The sequence below is a fragment of the Schistocerca gregaria genome, chromosome X (genome assembly GCF_023897955.1).
Source record: "Schistocerca gregaria isolate iqSchGreg1 chromosome X, iqSchGreg1.2, whole genome shotgun sequence".
Taxonomy (NCBI): Eukaryota; Metazoa; Arthropoda; class Insecta; order Orthoptera; family Acrididae; genus Schistocerca; species Schistocerca gregaria.
Window position 1 is genome coordinate 698,449,244 of NC_064931.1, and position 19,567 is coordinate 698,468,810.

Consider the following 19,567-nt stretch of genomic DNA (forward strand, 5'->3'; position numbering starts at 1 on the left):
CTCTTTACAAGTGGTCCACTTTCTGACTACTTGGAATTAATAATGAAAAAGTGTTGCAGTACTCTTTGGGCACATTCTGACAACAGCTTATTTTCTATTTGATGGAAAATATTATGAACAAACTGATGATGTGGTGATGGGTAGTCATTATTTCCTATCATTGCAAAACATATAAATGGAACACTTTGAAGTAAAGTCACTAAATTCTGTTATGGCAAAATCAATGTGTTTCTATGTGGACCATACATGTGTGGTAAAGCAAAATGGAGTAGAAAAGCTTGAAGAGATCCTGGTACATTTACACTCCAGCCATTTCAGTATCAAACTGAGTGGGTGTTGCCGTCAAAATCAAGAACATTTGAGAAAAAGGCTGGGATTGAAACAGAGTAAGAGAAGCCAAAAACCACTTATCTACCTTATTCGAGAAGATTGGTAGACTATTATGGAAACATGGCATCCAGTGTATTTCATTCCCTTCAATTAACAAGATAAGAATTTTCCTTTTTAATGGTAAAGATGATCCAGACTTCTGAAAGCTGTATGTGTATTGCCTTTCATGAGAAAGTGGAATATCTCACCTAGGGTAGACTATCAGAACAGGACAACAAATCCTCATTCATTATACAGGATGGTAACATTATAAAAGAACCAAAAGCATTATGTAACTTCATTAATAAATATTTCATATCACCAACAGGAAACCCAACATACACTTTAGAAATGTTCCAAGAGATACCAAATTACACCCCCCAAGCAGTGAGTTTTAAATTTGATAAGGTTAAAGAAAATGAAATAAGGGAGATACTCTTCAAATTAAAGAACAAATACTCAGCTTGACGGGATGGTAAGTTGAGTGTAGTAGCTAAAAAATGCATAAAAGAAATAGTGAAATCACTAACGTACCTCATAAACTATAGAATCAGAATCAGAAAAATCAAAATTTTTACTGTCCCATAATATACAGAGTTAAATCACAAGTTTTAATGTACAAGGGACTCTTCAGTACTCCAATAGTATTAAAGAAAGCATTTATCCTAGAAGTCTAAAAATGAGCATTGTTAAACCAGTGCATAAGAAGGGGAATACAAAAAAGGTTTCAAACTACTGCCAAATATAATTGATCTCTACCTTTTGTAAGATTTTTGATATGGTGTTGCTTTCTCAGCACTCTGTTTATTTTACAAAGAACAAATTGTTAATACGAACACAGTACAACTTTCAGAAAAATCAGTGTACAACTACTGCAGTTGCTGAATTTCTCCATAAAGTGTACACTCTTATAGACCAAGATATGAAGTCATCAGGCAAATTCATAGATCTTTCCAAAGCCTTCAACTCAGTCAACCATGTGTTGCTCATCAAGAAAATGAAGGATTAAAACGTCAAGAACTCATCTATATAATTACTTACTACATACTTGACAAATCACAAACAGTGTACTGAACTTTCATGTAAAATAGATAATAAGATAATAGATTTCCAGTCATCTAGAGATACAGTAATCCTGGGGATTACAGTAGGGATCAATCCCCGGTCCCTTTCTCTTCTTAGTTTATGTCAGTGAGATGACAGAACCCTTCAACTCATATCTAGTAACCTGTGTTGATGACACTGCCCTCTTATTTTATGATAAAGACTTTGAGATATTACACCCAGCTGCAAATAAGGATGGGATGGAAGTAACCACATGTTTTCTACATCAGGGTCTAAACATTAACATCAGTAAATCCCTGCTACTAAAATTTAAAACAACTGTTTTTCATGAGGCGAAAATAAACAATTTTTGTGGTATTACATCTGCAGAAACAGATAACATTTAATTTATTGGTGTTCAAGTGGACAAAAATCTCTGTTGGGTAAACCACATTACTTCTGCACATGAGAAAATCAGCAGTACCTTGTATCTGATAAATCAGCTCTCAAAAATATTCCCAAGTCAAACACTAAAAATTGTTTACTAAGGAACAGCTTATCCATTTCTTAATTATGGTACTGAACTGTCAGGTTGTGTTGTAGACTTGCACCTAAATAGAATATTAGTATTACAAAAAAGAGCCATTAGGTTAGTGCATGGACTAAAGCCACAGCATCGTGTCATGAAACCTTTGACCAACACAAATATTTAACAGTATATTTCTTGTATTTTTATAAACTTATTATAATATTTCTGAATAGCAAAAACAAAGTAAATAAGTGCAGTGATACAGGTAATTATAACACTAGAAGTAAGGGTAACTATTTCAAGCAGAGGGCAAAACTAAAAATTATTGACAATAGTCCTTATATTAATGGGCGGATATAGTTCAACAAGCTGCCACATGCTTTGAAAACTTGTGAGCCACAGCTGTTCCACAGGGATTTAAAAGCCTTCTTAGTAAATAAACGTTTATTTTCACTCAGTGAATTCTAACTTACTTGCCCTCCATTGTAACATGTAATATAAGTAGGATATTGAGATGAATGTATGTACCACTGTATGTAAGTGCTATCTACATTAATCTACTCATACTATGTATGACATTTGCAAAAATCATTATCTTGATAGCCTAACACAAAAAAGATAAATAAATAAATAAAGAATGCTTTCTATTAAACTTTTGTGTGACCTGTAACAGAATACCACAATATCTGTAAGATAAAATAAAGGAGGTAATCATATCAATGGGAAATTCCATCCAGAATAGTAGTAAGTTATGAGACATACTGGCCATTACTTCTCTTCATGAGAGGAAATGTCTAATAAAAGCAAAAATTTTGAAACTATTAGTTCCTTCCTTCAGCAGGAGAGAGGGATGGGTAAAAAGGAAGGGCAGGTAACCCCGACCTCTGGATGACAGGGGCTCACTTGTAGTAAGGTCTAGGATAGTGCTGTCACTTCTACTTTTATAAGACTCTGCTGACAATACTAAGCATTTTGCCTCCTAAAGCTAAGCAGTGGGCTGCAATTCTACCTCACGAAGCAGGTAATCATTAAGTCATAGATGTTCATTAAATTGTAACAAAACTCTCATGAAATATGTCTTTAAGCTGTGTATTTAGGACATAAATTTACCTGATTCTACCACATGTTCAAGAGTAGGAAACCTTCTTTTCACTGCAGAGCTTATTGATCGCAGTACCAGAATCAAAGTGAGATTTAAATACCTCATCAAGGTTCTCCTTACCATTCGACCTTGTTCATCATTTCCATTAACATAGAGAGCAATGGAATGCATAATCCTGAAAAGAAATAATCAAATTGTAAACATATTTAGTCACCCTAGAGAAATAAAATAATAATTTCATTCTAATGAAGTGATTTTAATGACAGAAAATATCAAATCATGTTATACAGTAACCATACAACAGTACTTTACTGTGTACAAAAGTGCAGTAGCTCGGCTATTGATATTAATCTATAATATTACAATTAATAAATTTATAGTGTATGTCATAGACTGGATGAGCAACTGACTAAGCACACAATTTTTCCTTCAAACATATATTGGATTGCCTTGAACAAGATAAGAAGCTTATTAAGTCATAGGTTTTTAATGATTCTCACTTTTATGACTCTGAAACAAAACCTGGTTTAAAAATCTTGAATGCATGGGGCTCCACAACTTTCAGATATATATTAAAAGATATATTCTATACACTGTGAGCTGCATTATGAATTTTTATTTGCCTAAACTGGTTCTCGGATTATAACCCATCATCAGTGGCATTTTATGCACTCCTTTAGCAGTGACATGCTTGTCAGTCAGTAAAACATGAGTTACATGTTTACTCTATGTAATTTTACAAAATTAAATTCATCTGTATTTTCTGCAGCTCCAATGACTGCATCTACAACATACATTCTTACCTTTTAGAACACATTTTTTAATAATATGGCTGTACCATCAACAGCAGTTACATTTAATTTCATTGTTTGTAATTAGTTTTTATTGCTATGTTTCTCACAATAACCAATGTTCCTGATTTGTTAGTTCAGTGAATTTACCAAGAGTTACATCAACACTGTTACATTATTTGTGCATGTCCTTCATTATTACAGGGGGTATCAGCAATTTTGATAGTTGATTTCAATTTTTTTTTCCAACTAATGTTTTTGCTCTCACTACTCATGTACTGACTCTTGTGGCTTACATGCTACTTAGAGATACCACATCAGGAAAGGGTGTTTGCACCCACAAAATATGTTGAATGACAAGTTGCCACATGCAGTGTCTGAATGACCAATGGGGAGTATGGAAGAAAATCCTATGTTGATTGTGGGACACGCTGGAGTGTTGGATGACAGTTGGATTCTCTCTCTGACTCTGACTCTCAGTGAGGCATGATGTCTTTCCCCTCTTCTCTCACTTGAGTGTTGTTGGACTTTGTTCTGTGACCAAATAAGACCTGCCATGACCATCCTAACTGGCTGGTGGTCTGTTCTGTGACTCCTGGGTGTGCCAGATTCTACACCAAACCACTGAATACAATGGAAAATGTTTTAAAACTTAATTTACACTTGAACCACTCCCTCTGGATACCTGCACTCCACAAAATCTTGAAACTACCACTCTACCCCAGTACAAACAGGTGTTAGAATTGTGACCCACAACCTTTCAGTCTGTAAGGGAGGCAGTAATTATTGTGGCAATATGTGCCAGGTACCAGACACCAAACCTAGTTGAGTCAAGCTGGCAGCCAAGCCATGCCAAGCAAGCACCATTTTCCCAAGCCATTACTGTTTACATCAACAGACTCTAGTGTGCTTGGCTGCTGATGACAACGGGCCTGCTGGCAGATTCTGGTTCACACAGCTCATCATCTATACCACTGAAGCAGCCTGCTCACCTCAACACTGCATGCCATCTTGACTTTTTGCAGCCTACCATCATGCTATCCACTGGCTGCTATGAAGAACCTCTGTTTGTTCTACGTCTACATCTACATGATTACTCTGCAATTCACATTTACGTGCTTGGCAGAGGGTTCATCGAACCACAATCATACTATCTCTCTACCATTCCACTCCCGAGCAGCGTGCGGGAAAAATGAACACCTAAACATTTCTGTTCGAGCTCTGATTTCTATTATTTTATTTTGATGATCATTCCTACCTATGTAGGTTGGGCTCAACAAAATATTTTCGCATTCTGAAGAGAAAGTTCGTGACTGAAATTTCGTAAATAGATCTCGCCGCAACGAAAAATGTCTTTGCTTTCATGTCTTCCATCCCAACTCGCGTATCATATCTACCACACTCTCTCTCCCCTATTACGTGATAATACAAAATGAGCTGCCCATTTTTGTACCCTTTTGATGTCCTCCGTCAATCCCACCTGGTAAGGATCCCACACCGCGCAGCAATATTCTAACAGAGGACGAACGAGTGTAGTGTAAGCTGTCTCTTTAGTGGAATTGTTGCATTTTCGAAGTATCTTTCCAATGAAATGCAACCTTTGGCTCGCCTTCCCCACAATATTATATATGTGGTCTTTCCAACTGAATTTGTTCGTAATTTTAACACCCAGGTACCTAGTTGAATTGACAGCCTTGAGAATTGAACTATTTATCGAGTAATGGAATTACAATGGATTTCTTTTGGATCTCATGTGGATCTCCTCACACTTTTCGTTATTTAGCGTCAACTGCCACCTGCCACACCATACAGCAATCTTTTTTAAATCGCTTTGCAACTGATACTGGTCTTTGGATGACCTTACTAGATGGTAAATTACAGCATCATCTGCGAACAACCTAAGAGAACTGCTCAGATTGTCACCCATGTCATTTATATAGATCAGGAACAGCAGAGGTACCAGGACGCTTCCCTGGGGAACACCTGATATCACTTCAGTTTTACTCGATGATTTGCCGTCTATTACTACGAACTGCGACCTTCCTGACAGGAAATCACGAATCCAGTCGCACAACTGAGACGATACCCCATAGGCCCGCAGCTTGATTAGAAGTCGCTTGTGAGGAATGGTGTCAAAAGCTTTCCGGAAATCTAGAAATACGAAATCAACTTGAGATCCCCTGTCGATAGCGGCCATTACTTCGTGCGAATAAAGAGCTTGCTGCGTTGCACAAGAGCGATGTTTTCTGAAGCCATGCTGATTACGTGTCAATAGAACGTTCCCTTCGAGGTGATTCATAATGTTTGAATACAGTATATGCTCCAAAACCCTACTGCAAACCGACTTCAATGATATAGGTCTGTAGTTCGATGGATTACTCTTACTACCCTTCTTAAACACTGGTGCGATCTGTGCAATTTTCCAATCTTTAGGTACAGATCTATCGGTGAGCGAGTGGTTGTATATGATTGCTAAGTAGGGAGATATTGTATTAGCATAATCTGAAAGGAACCTAATCGGTATACAATCTGGACCTGAAGACTTGCCCGTATCAAGCAATTTGAGTTGCTTCGCAACCTCTAAGGTATCTACTTCTAAGAAACACATGCTAGCAGCTGTTCATGTTTCAAATTCTGGAACATTCCATTCATCTTCTCTGGTGAAGGAATTTCGGTAAACTGCGTTCAATAACTCCGCTTTAGCGGCACAATCATCGGTAACAGTACCATCAGCACTGTGCTGCGAAGGTATTGACTGCGTCTTGCCGCTTGTGTACTTTAGATATGACCAGAATTTCTTCGCATTTTCTAGCAAACTTCGAGACAATGTTTCGTTGTGGAACCTATTAAAGGCATCTTGCATTGAAATCTGTGCCAAATTTCATGTGTCTGTAAATTTTGGCCAATCTTTGGGATTTCGCGTTCTTCTGAACTTCGCATGTTTTTTCCGTTGCCTCTATAACAGCGTTTGGATCTGTTTTGTGTACTATGTGGGATCAGTTCCATCTCTTACCAATTTATCAGGTATGAATCTCTCAATTGCTGTTGCAAATATATCTCTGAATTTGAGCCGCATCTTATCTACATTTGCATAGTCAGTTCAGAAGGAATGGAGATTGTCTCTTAAGAAGGGTTCTAGTGACACTTTATCCACTTTTTCAAATAAAATTATTTTGCATTTGTTTCTGGTGGATTTGGAAGAAATGATATTGAGCCTAGCTACAACAACATTGTGATCACTAATCCCTGATGCTCTCTATTAGCTCTGGATTGTTTGTGGCTAAGAGGTCAAGTGTGTTTCCGCAACCATTTACAATTCGTGTGAGTTCGTGGACTAACTGCTTGAAATAATTTTCGGAGAGAGCATTTAGGACAATCTTGGACGATGTTTTCTGCCTACCACCGGTTTTGAACAAGTATTTTTGCCAACATATCAAGGGAAGGTTGAAGTCCCCACCAACTATAACCATATGAGTGGGGTATTTATTTGTTATGAGACTCAAATTTTCTCTGAACTGTTCAGCAACTATATCATTGGAGTCTGGGGGTCAGTAGAAGGAGCCAATTATTAACTTAGTTTGGCTATTAAATATAACCTCCACCCATACAAATTTGCACGGAGTATCTACTTCGACTTCACTACAAGATAAACCACTACTGACAGACACAAACACTCCACCACCAATTCTGCCTAATCTATCTTTCCTGAACACCATCAAAGACTTCGTAAAAAATTCTGCAGAACTTATTTCAGGCTTTAGCCAGCTTTCTGTACCTGTAATGATTTCAGCTTCTGTGCTTTCTATTAGCGATTGAAGCTCAGGGACTTTCCCAGCACAACTACAACAATTTACAACCACGATTCTGACTGTTCCTTGATCCAAGCACATCCTGTATTTGCCATGTACCCTTTGAGATTGCAGGCCACCCCGTACTTTCCCAAGGCCTTCTAACATATAAAACCACCCAGTCCATGGCACACAGCCTCCACTACATGTGTAGCCACCAGCTGAGTGTAGTGAACTCCTGACCTATTCAGCGGAACCCGAAACCCCACCACCATATGGCACAAGTCAAGGAATTTGTAGCCAACACAGTTGCAAAACCGTCTGAGCCTCTGATTCAGACCCTCCACTTGGCTCTGCACCAAAGGTCCGCAGTCGGTTCTGTCAACAATGCTGCAGATGGTGAGCTCTGCCTTCATCTCGTAAGCAAGACCGGCAGCCTTCACCAAATCATATAGCCAATGGAATCCAGAGAGAATTTCCTCAGATCCAAAGTGACACACGTCATTAGTGCCAAAATGTGCCACCACCTGCAACTGGCAGCACCCTGTGCTCTTCATGGCATCCGGATGGACCCTTTCCACATCAGGAATGACTCCACCCGGAATGCACACGTAGTGCACACTGGATTTCTTCCCCTTCTTAGCCACCAAATCCCTAAGGGGCCCCATTACACACCTAACACTGGAAATCCCAACTACCAATAAGCCCACACTCTGTGATTGCCCAGACCTTGAAGGCTGAGAATCAGCCTCTGAAACAGGGCAAGCAGCTGCATCTGGCTCAGCCAGAAACAGCACCTGAAACCTGTTTGTTGCCCAGGATCACACTGCACTGATGACATCACCACATGCCAGGAATGATGCAAGTGTTACTAAGTAAAGTTTTGAAGCTGCAAACTTATAGCTGAGGATGATGATGGTGTAGCAGTCACTGTAGAAGAGAGCTTTACACCTATTTTCAGGTGCTCAATCTAGGCGAACATTCTTTGCTCATCTGTAATGCTTTTGATTCATTATAAGTAAATTTTGTGTTGATCTTGAACAGATAAAATGCCCTCTACAAGCTTCCAGGTGGAGTGTAGCATGGAGGCAAGTGGTAGTGATTCATGCAAAGCTTTACAAGAGCAGATAATGGCTCTTAGCCTTTAAAATCTGGAATTAAACAAACAGATAAAAAAAGAGCTGTCATTTGCTCAAAAATTAACTCAAATGTTCAGGTAACACTTGATGATTCTATGAGCCATGCGGATGGACCTCTTTGTGCATCACAACCCAGTATAGTAAACAGTTTTGTTGCAGGTACTTACATCCCTTCCTTCTTGTGGAAGGCATTTGAGGATGTTGTCACATTTTTGCAGAATGTTTGTGATCTCAATCAAATGTGTATATGACCTGATAGATTTCCGTTAACCATTGCATGTCTAAATTTGAAGGAGATGTGAGAAACTAAATAGAATCAGTTAAGTAGCTGCAAAATGCCAGCAGTTTTGATGTGTTGGCAAAGGGGTAATCTGACCTATACTCTGACAATAAGAGTGTAGAGACAAGACCTAAAGACTTATTTCTCAGGGGGATAAAGTCACAGATTGGTGGAAAGATAAAGATGGCTTCACCTTCATCTGTAAAAGATGCTGAGTTTCTTGCACTGCTCAGAAACAAGACTAATAATTAAGTCTCATGTTTTCTCATGACAATGATTTTTACCACATGTTCATGTAAGATAAAAATTGCACACCTTGCAAGTGCTTGGGTCATATTGCCAATAAGTGTCATGCCCTTTGTTGCACTTAATGTCATGAGATCAGTCACTTCAGTGTTGAATGTGCCTGGTCTAAAAATAGGCCATACCCATTCCATGGAGGATTCAGGAGAAACAGAAGTAATGGAAGATCTGGAATGGGAAATGGGATGAGAGCCAATGTTGTCACTATGCCAACTCCCCATTGAAGTCTGTCAACCCAGTACATTTTGTAGGTTAATGGTAATGGAAAATGTGATTGTGAGAGGCAACATTAAAAGGTCAGTTAATATTTTAATGGATACAGGAGCTTAGGTGAGTTTTTACTTTTACTGACTGATATAAGCAGGCACTGAAGCTGCCTCTCACTCACATCATAGAACTGGGGGCAGAAACTATGAATCCGTTGGGAACATGCAGTATTGATCTGAAGACTGATACACAGAAATATGATTTTGATATAAAGGTGCTTAGAAAAAGGGAACAGGAATCTGGTGTCCTGTACTATTTCTATTGAGTCATTAACTTTCCATTTCAAATTGTCCAATACGGTGATATAGTGTATCAATTTTCTGGCAACACCACTAGAAAGACACATGTAACTCATGGAAAAAAGCCTTTTCTATAATTCTACACTACACCATGTACCATTGTGCTGAAGGTCAGTGCCCCTGAAACTCTCTGTGCTGGGTAACAACTGCAATCCAAGAACTGGTCATCCAAAATGAAGTTTTGGATTCCCTCCAGTTTTAATCATAAGAAACCTTTATAAAGACAAAAACATAACTGGAGAAATATGCACACCAGTTTGATTAGATAACTTCACAACATGGGACTTTATAGTCCTATGTAGAACAGTACTGGCCAGTGTACAAGATATATCAGCAGTACATACTAGCTTTTTTAGACTACAAGTATGAAACTATGAAATCAGAGAATGTTCTCAATTTGAGAAATGCATGCAATCATGTCACCCCTTAGAAACCAGTTGAAAGAATTGTGTGGCTGTCTGACGAAATACAGCATTTATTCAACATAGACAAAATTCTAACAACTAATGTATAGCTGATAGTTCAGAAACCTTAGCACATTCCCTACAATTTGCACATGGTTGTAGACAAAAGCTCTCAACAACTACTATATACGGAGTAATTCAGCATTCCTCAAACCTCTGGGTCTCAGTTATCATTACCACAATTAAAAGAAAACATTAATTATGAGAAAACTTGCTGCCTATGTGTAGACATGTGGTTGGCAAACATTGTAACCAATATCCAACACAACCTGCTCCCTTACATCGATGAAACACTCATCTGACAGGGAATTTGCAAATATTTCACCACCCTAGATATGAAGTAAGGTTATCACCAATTCCAATAATGCCTCAGGACAGGCTGATGATGGCATCTGTTATATCTTATAGACTATATGAGTTACTCAGGATGGGCCTTTTGGTTTCAAAAAGGACCCCCACTACTTTTCATCAGTTTGACGATTCATTACTGCTCAAAAGTTGAAACCCAACACATGCTTAGTATATGTTGATGATATTGTCTTTTCATGGACACTCAGAGAACATGACCAATGGTTGAGAATCATATCACTATATTTACAACATGCCAATTTAAACTTAAAACTGGAACTGTGTTGATTTGTGGAATCTTAGGTACAATACTTGGTCCAACAGGTATACAACTACATGCACATCTCTTTGAGGGAGTTAACAGTTTTCCAGCACTAAAAATGTGAAAGAACTACAACTATTTCTAGTTCCTCCCAGTTTTTACCATAGCTGTGTGCAGGGCTAAACCACTATCACAAATCCATTAACTAAATTATTAAAAAAATGGGACTACATTTCAGTTGATTCTCACAATGTGAATCAGTAGTGAAACAAATTAACGATGTCCTGTCCAGACAACCCCCCCCCCCCCCCCCCTCTATTAATTTACCAGGACTTTGGAAAATGATTTATACTTGATGTTGGTGACTATGTCATTACTTGTGTTTTAAGTCAGGAGCAAGATGGTGTAGAGAAACCAAATGCTTATGTATACCATCAGCTGAACAAAGCAGAAATTAATTACATTACAACTGAGAAAGAGCTGTTGGCTCTGTTATTTGGTGTGAATTACTTCAAGTGCTGCCTTTACAGTGGAAGTGTCACAGTAGTCACTGATTATGCTGACTTATAGTGGCTACTAAATTTAAAATATCTGAGTGGTCAACTAATGCAATGGGCCTTGAGGTTGAGTGAATATGATTATGAGGTTTGCCACAATTCCATAAAATTGCACCAAAGTGCTAATGCACTGATTGTGAGCTGAAAATTTTGTGTATTAGAAGCAGATGAGGTAGTTATAACTGAACTATTGGAAGCACAGGAACAAGATGAAGAATGCGAACAATTTGCCTCTCTTAAGGATTTTGATTGGAAAATGGTATTTTATAATGCAAAATGCTGCAAGGAAACCAGCTACTAACACTGAAAGTGCTCCAGTGCTGTATTATCACACAATATCATGAAAATGTGAGAGCTTCTAATAATGGAAAGTGGACAACACATCCAGAGTAACAACAAGATACAAGTTCAGTATTGAATATTACATTCACACTTGCATTTGCTGCACAGTGAGCACAACAGACTACACTCTGAATTTCACTGTGGACACTACCTCAGATCGTTGTACTCTTTGAAACAGCAGCTTTGGGGATCCTAGGACAGTTTACACAAATACAGCAGGAAAATGAGTATATGTTATTGACTGCTGATCACTTCTCATCCTATGTTATCTCTACTCATCCCTGAGATGATAGCAGAGAAGGTAGCAGAACCTTTTTTGTTTTTACACATTTGGTTTTATCACTAAAAATTTTGATGCAGTAGTTATACACGAAGAGACACTGCCACCAACCATAATTCCTGTTGCCTCTCCATGAGCTGAACTCAGTATCACCTATATGGATTATAGTGAAGAGATTGAGTTTTGTTTTCTAAAAATAACACTGCAGCAAGTCCAGAATTAATGGAGAACAATACATTCAATAGCACAGTTCTTTCAACTAATAAAAATACCAGATACGTATCTGCTCATTCTGCCATTCTACATTTTAGAAATGGTGAGCAGCTGTGATCAGCCCCCATCCAATTAGTTTTGTCCACTTTTATTTGTTCTCACCATATTGCCACACCACTGACACTATTCCAGTTTCCTTTCCTTCTGCCCTGACCAGGACTGAATCTATAATCTTTCTCACAGTTACACATTGAAGCATTGTGTTTCCCTTCATTTCTAGTTCTTCCAGTAAAAGCTCCTCAGCTCTGCTGTTATAAGTGGGCCTTTTTGTCTCCCCTAAACTTGACAGGTGATACTGCTCCAACCTATAATCCCTGAATTCCATTCTCTAATATTTGTATGTCCCTTATGAATTCCTGGTTTCAGTTATACTGAAGGCCTGTGATTTATAGAGAAACCACTATGAAATGATCAGGTAATCATGTCCTTTCAAACCCTAGATCCTCACATACCAATTTCTATTTCTACTTCCCTTCTTTAAACCACAGTCAATGTTATCTGCACAAGCCCATCAAGTTAGCATGCTATATGCAGCACATGGGCCACACACACACGCCCAAGGTTAAGGACCCAGTACTACACCTATCCCTCCCTCCCCCCTACCTCCTGCAGGTGTTAGCCTAAAATTTTTACATGAGGAGTATAACCCTCTCCTTGCTAGTCATCCTGGCTGCCATTGCACTGTAGTGAGGTAGTGCCAGCAGCTTATCAGCATGTGCCAGCTGGATGACCTCAATTTAAATCCCATGGGGGTTCAGTGCACCATGGAATTGTGTATTATTGACCTCTATCAACAAAGCAACACACACAACTGTGATTCAGCTCCCTTCCTCTTCATTGTTTCCTGTATTCCTGCTAGGAGGAGTTGCAGGATTTTTGTTTTACATAGATGAGGATATAGGAAATGATTTGATTCATCCCCTCTCATGATTTAACTTGAACCACACCCATAATCTACTTCACAACTCTGAAGTTCACATCTGAGTGCTTGGCAGAGGGTTCACAGAAGCTCTTTCACACTATTTGTCAACTTTTCCATACTCAAATAGTACATGGGAAATGGGAGTCAACAAAATATTTTCGCTTTTGGAGGAGAAAGATGATGACTGAGATTTTGTGAAAAGATTTTGCTACAGTGCAAAACTCCTTTGTTTTAATGATTAACAGTGCCTGTTGGTAGCATTGGGAGATGGGGATACACTCGACATGGCCTGCATCTAAATAGTCTAGGGAAGGATAGATTAGCTGATTTAATTGTAGGTCGTCTAAAGGGGGCTACTAGCACTCAAAGCAAAACCCCTGTGACCCGAAAGGGCATAGGGGCACCTTTTTTAGGTTGAAAAAGATGTCCAGAGAGGCAGGTCTTAAAGGTAAAAAAATAAATGGTTCGAATAAAGGTAGAGGAAATAGTTGTGTTAATATATTTCACCAAAATATCAGGGGATTAAGGAACAAAATAGACGATCTAATAATTTGTTTTGAGAATATTAAAAATACAACAGAATTTGATGTACTCTGCCTGTCTGAACATCATATAACTACACAAATGGAAAATGTAAATATTAATGGGTATAAACTAGCAACTTATTTTTGTAGAGACAATATGGAGAAAGGAGGAGCTGCCATTTATGTTAAGGGGGAACATAGTTTTAAAAACATAGAAACCGCAAAATTCTGTGTAGAACAGCACATTGAAGTATGCGCTTGTGAGCTTAAATTGGACAGTGGTAAATTCATAACTGTGACTGTGTATAGGTCCCCACTTGGAAATTTTGAAATGTTTCTTAAAAACCTAGATCTCTTGCTGCATTATCTGTCAGAAAAGGGAAAACACATTATCATTTGTGGAGATTTTAACGTAGATTTTCTTAAACACTCAAGCAAGAAGAACGACCTTGAACTATTACTTTGCTCTTACAATCTGACATCAGTCATTGATTTTCCTACTCATATTGGTACAGACAGTAGCACCGTGATAGATAACATTTTCATAGACCAAGATAAATTAAAAGAAGTAAGCACCTATCCTATTAAGAACGGGCTTTCTGATCACGATGCACAGCTACTTTCAATTCATGACTTTGCTCCATACAGTAATGTGAAAAAAACAAACAAAATAATACACCCAATTAACGATATAACAATTCAACAAATTAAGGAAAGCTTGAAAAGGGTAGACTGGGAGGATGTTTATCGGGAACCTGATGCAAATGTTAAATTTAACTTATTCCATGATAAACTTGTGGGTATATTTGAAAACAGTTTTCCTAAGAAATTAGTGAATCATAATTCAAATAAACTTGATAAAAAACCATGGCTGACTAAAGGGATTAAAATTTCTTGTAGCCGGAAATGGGAACTATACCAAGACACTAGAATAAGTCGAGATGAAGAAAAGCTCAACCATTATAAGAAATATTGTATTATATTAAGGAAAGTTATAAAAAAATCCAGAAGTATGTGTATCAAGTCTGAGATTAGCACCTCTGATGACAAAGTTAAAACAATATGGAATATAGTTAAAAGGGAAACAGGGCAACCAAGGTCACAGGACAACAGTATTACTGTTAAGCACAATGAAAAGCTTATAAATGAAAAATCACAGGTTGAAAATATTTTTAATAATCATTTTATAAATGTAGTGGAAAATATAGGCACCAGCTGCTCACCAGATAGGGCAGAACTCTATATGAAAGAGCCATTCCTGGTGCAAACAAATGAAATTGAAATCCTACCCACCTCACCATCTGAAATTAAGAACATAATAAATTCACTTAAGAATAAAAACTCACATGGAACTGATGGCATCTCCAATAGAATACTAAAATCTTGTCCACACCTGATAAGTCGAGTTCTTAGCCACATATGTAATAGCTCATTGAATCAGGGAATATTTCCTGACAGATTGAAATATGCCATAGTTAAACCCTTGTATAAAAAAGGTGACAAGACAGACGTCAACAATTATCGTCCTATTTCACTTCTCACATCCTTCTCAAAAGTGTTTGAAAAAGTAATGTACTCAAGAGTAACTTTACACATTAGTGGAAATAACGTTTTAACAAAATGTCAGTTCGGTTTTCAGAAAGGTGTTTCAACAGATAGTGCTATACACGCTTTCACTGATCAAATTTTAAATGCTCTGGATAGTAGAACATCACCAATTGGGATTTTCTGTGATCTCTCTAAGGCTTTTGATTGTGTGGATCATGAAATCCTCTTAGATAAGCTGAAGTACTATGGAGTTCAGTACACAGATGGTTCACTTCATATTTAACTGGTAGAATGCAGAAGGTTGAAACAGTAAACCCACATAGTACACAAAGGGCATCAGATTATTCAGACTGGGGATGTATCAAGAATGGGGTACCACAGGGTTCTGTCTTGGGGCCTTTATTGTTTTTAATATATGTTAATGACTTGCCTAATTATATTCATGAAGATGCAAACTTGGTTCTCTTTGCAGATGACACAAGTATTGTAATCAGGCCTAAAAAGCAAGAATCAGCTGAGGAAAATGCAAATAATGTTTTTCAAAGAGTTATTGGCTGGTTTTCCACAAATGGACTTTCATTGAACTTTGAAAAAACATTGTACATACAGTTCAGTACAGGGAAAGGCATAACACCGGACATAAATATAGAGTGTGGGGGAAAATCTTTGGCTAAAGCAGATTGTTCAAAATTTCTGGGTGTCTGTATTGATCAGAATTTAAACTGGAAGACACACATTGACAATCTACTGAAACGATTGAGCTCAGCTACCTATGCTATTAGTGTAATTGCAAATTTTGGAGACAAGCACATCAGTAAGTTAGCTTACCATGCATATTTTCATTTGTTGCTTTCTTACGGAACATCTTTTGGGGCAATGCATCACTAAGAAAGAAGGTATTTAATGCACAAAAACGTGTTATCAGAATAATGTCTGGGGCTCATCAAAGATCATCTTGTAGACAATTATTTAAAGAAATAGGGATATTGCCAGTAGCTTCAAAATATACATACAGCCTAATGAAATTTGTTGTTAGTAACCCAGATCACTTCAGAATTAATAGCACAGTCCACAGCTACAATACTAGGAGACAGGATGACCTTCACTACCGTTCATTGAATTTGACATTGGCACAAAAGGGGGTGAATTATACTGCCACAAAGATTTTTGGTCAATTGCCAAACAATATCAAAAGTCTGACAGACGACCAATCGGCATTCAAAAGTAAGTTAAGGGAATTCCTGAATGACAACTCCTTCTACTCCATAGATGAATTTTTAGACATAGGCCAAAGAAATACAGTAAGCATTAACAATTATACCGTATATAAGACTAATAATGATTATTTGGGATAAATGAATCTTGTGTACTTTGACACGTTCCACATCATTACGAAAGAATCGTGTTCATGATCCATAGAACAAGTAATATAACTAACTAACTAAATTAACATCCCAACTCATTTATCATTTATGGGGCTCTCTCTCCTCTGTTTTGCCATGATATGAAGTGAGCTGTCCATCTAAGAACTTTCTCAACATCCTGCATCAATCCTATCTGGTAAGGATCCCATATTGTGCATCAGTAGGCCTGTACTCTATGAGAGGATGGACTAGAATAGTGTAGGCAGCCTCTTTAGTAGATTTACTGCCAATAAAACACAGTTTTTAGTTTGCCTTCCCACAACAACTTCTATGGCCGGGTTCCAACTTACGTTGTTTGTATTTGTAATTCCTACGTATTTGCTTGAATCAGCAGCCTTTAAATTTGTGTTATTGAAAATGAAATTTAATGGATTCTTTTCAGTAGATGCCTTTTATTGTTCAGGGTCAACTGCCACATTTTTCACTATGCAAATAACTTATCTAAATCATTTTTTAATCTGTACTGATCATCTGATGACTTTACTAGATAGTAAATGCCAGCATCATCTGCAAACATTCCAAGGGGGCTATTCACATTGTCTCCCAAATTGTATATATAGATTAGAAATGGCAGAGAGAATACAACACTTCCTTTGTGGAATGCTAGATATCATTTCTGTTTCACTTCACAACTTCCCATCGTTTACTACATACTGTGTCCTTTCTGACAGGAAATCATAAATCCAGTCACACAACTGAGATGATATCCTATAGGCAGGAAATTTCATTAGAAGGTGCTCATGAGTAATGATAGTAACACCATTTTGGAAACCTATAAATATGGAATCAACTTGATATCTTGTGTCAGTAGCACTCATTACTTCATGCTAACCAAGGACCAACTGTGTTCTGCTATGCATAATAAATAAACTATCAGAAATTTGTGTTTCTAATTTAAAATTTTTTTCGTACTTTAAATCATCAGTCTCAGTACTCACATACTAGCTATTGTGGCCTAATGGCCAAGTAGACGCATTACATCAGCAGAAGATATTTGTTCTTACAAAATACACTTTCTGAAAAGCCTCCTAATGCTACATCTTACTGACCAATGTGGAGCATATGAGGAAAATTATGTGTTGATTGCCAGACATGCCTGGAGCATGAGATGACAGATGGATGTTCTCTCTGGCTCTGGCTCTTAGAAAAGCATGATGTCTTCCCTCTATTCTTTCTAATCATTGTTCTTGAAAATCAATCTTTTACAGAATGACACCTGCCATTACAATCTGACTGGTGAGTGGTCTGTTCTGTGCCCCAGGAAACATGGTATAGTACATTGATTCACTGAATACAGTGCAAAATGTTTTAAAACTTAATTTTTCATTTAAAACACTCCCTTTGGATGTTCATTTATATCCTATTATTAACAGAGTGAGCCAATGCATCAAAAGATTGTGCAGGTTGTTTCATATAGTAAAATTATTGATGAGTATTGCCAGGCAACTGTCATTTTTCCTTTGCAGCACACTGAAGGAACCAAATACTTCCAGTAATAAGTGACAAAGAGAACATTAAGGAAACATAAAGGAGACACATTTTAAAACAAAATTCATTTTTAGGGAAACCAATAATTAAAGCATTCACCAGTATAAAACACTTAAAAAGATGATTTGTTTTAATGTAAATCAGTCAGCTATGATGTGAGTACTACAACTTACTACAGGCCATTTGGTGATGTTATACAGCCCCCTGTAAGACAGTAAAAATTATATTGAACTCTAGGAGAAAAAGAGTTTACTTGGAATGAACATAACTTCTACTTAATGATGCACTTAATTTTACACTTTCCAGTCCCACGCACTGTAATTATACAAATTTGCAAATGTCTGCTTATGATATATAAAGGAGTCAAAGTTATTTTAGTGAAATTTTTTCATCACAATTGCATACTACAATTTATTCTCAGTGCAGAAATTAACAGATTTAGAAAATTTTGAAAAAAATACGTTTTTGAATCAAAAACTAGTTTTTTATCAATGTCAAGAAATAAACAACTTCAGATATATGTTTTTCTGCTTTTACTAAATGAAATAATTTTCCTTTGCGAAATATTATCTGAAAAAATTGGAATAAATGAGCCTGCTTGATGTTCTTCAGGCTATCAGGTATCTTTCATCTCTTTTTCTGGTTGGTTCAGCTCCTTTTCTGAACAAATAAAGTATCATTAACTCAGGAGATACATGCGCTCCAGACAGTGACTCTAAAGTGTAAAAAATTAGTAAAATATCATAAAACTATGTGAATAATATTAGGTATAGTGGTGCTCTTGAAGCACTTCATCTATGTACAGTGAGAAGGCCTCTGTGTTTATGACAGACAACTGACTTATTCTGTTCAGATAAAGTGTTTAACATACATGTGCTACTTACATAAAGTAAAATATTTCCAATAAACTATCATATAATGAGGGAAATCCTTGTAAAATCTGCTGATGATTTTAAATTGAGAAAACGCATGTAGTAATTATATGATCAGACAGTGTCTTGTTGTTGTTAAATATATTAAACAGCACATGAAAAACACAAGAAATGAAATATCCAAAGCAGATAAAACCTGAGAAACAATATTCCAGAATTCCATAAAATCAGTTAGTGGTCTTAATTTTCCATTCAAACTGTGACACATAAAAAGTCACATAGATCTTGGTTAGAAAGAATTATTATGCCATTAGGTAACATGGAAAAGACCTTTGGCAATATCTATTAACAA

The 19,567-nt window shown here is 37.2% G+C and overlaps 1 protein-coding gene across 6 annotated transcripts in view; it reads right to left on the reverse strand.

Annotated features, from left to right (window-relative positions):
* Positions 1-19,567, reverse strand: part of LOC126299489 (bestrophin-2-like) — a 612,660-nt gene that overhangs the window by 212,294 nt on the left and 380,799 nt on the right. For all 6 annotated transcript variants that reach the window (XM_049991427.1, XM_049991429.1, XM_049991428.1 and 3 more), the window contains one exon: positions 3,053-3,219. In XM_049991427.1, the coding sequence (XP_049847384.1) occupies positions 3,053-3,219 (167 nt within the window). The remainder of the gene's footprint in view (positions 1-3,052; positions 3,220-19,567) is intronic.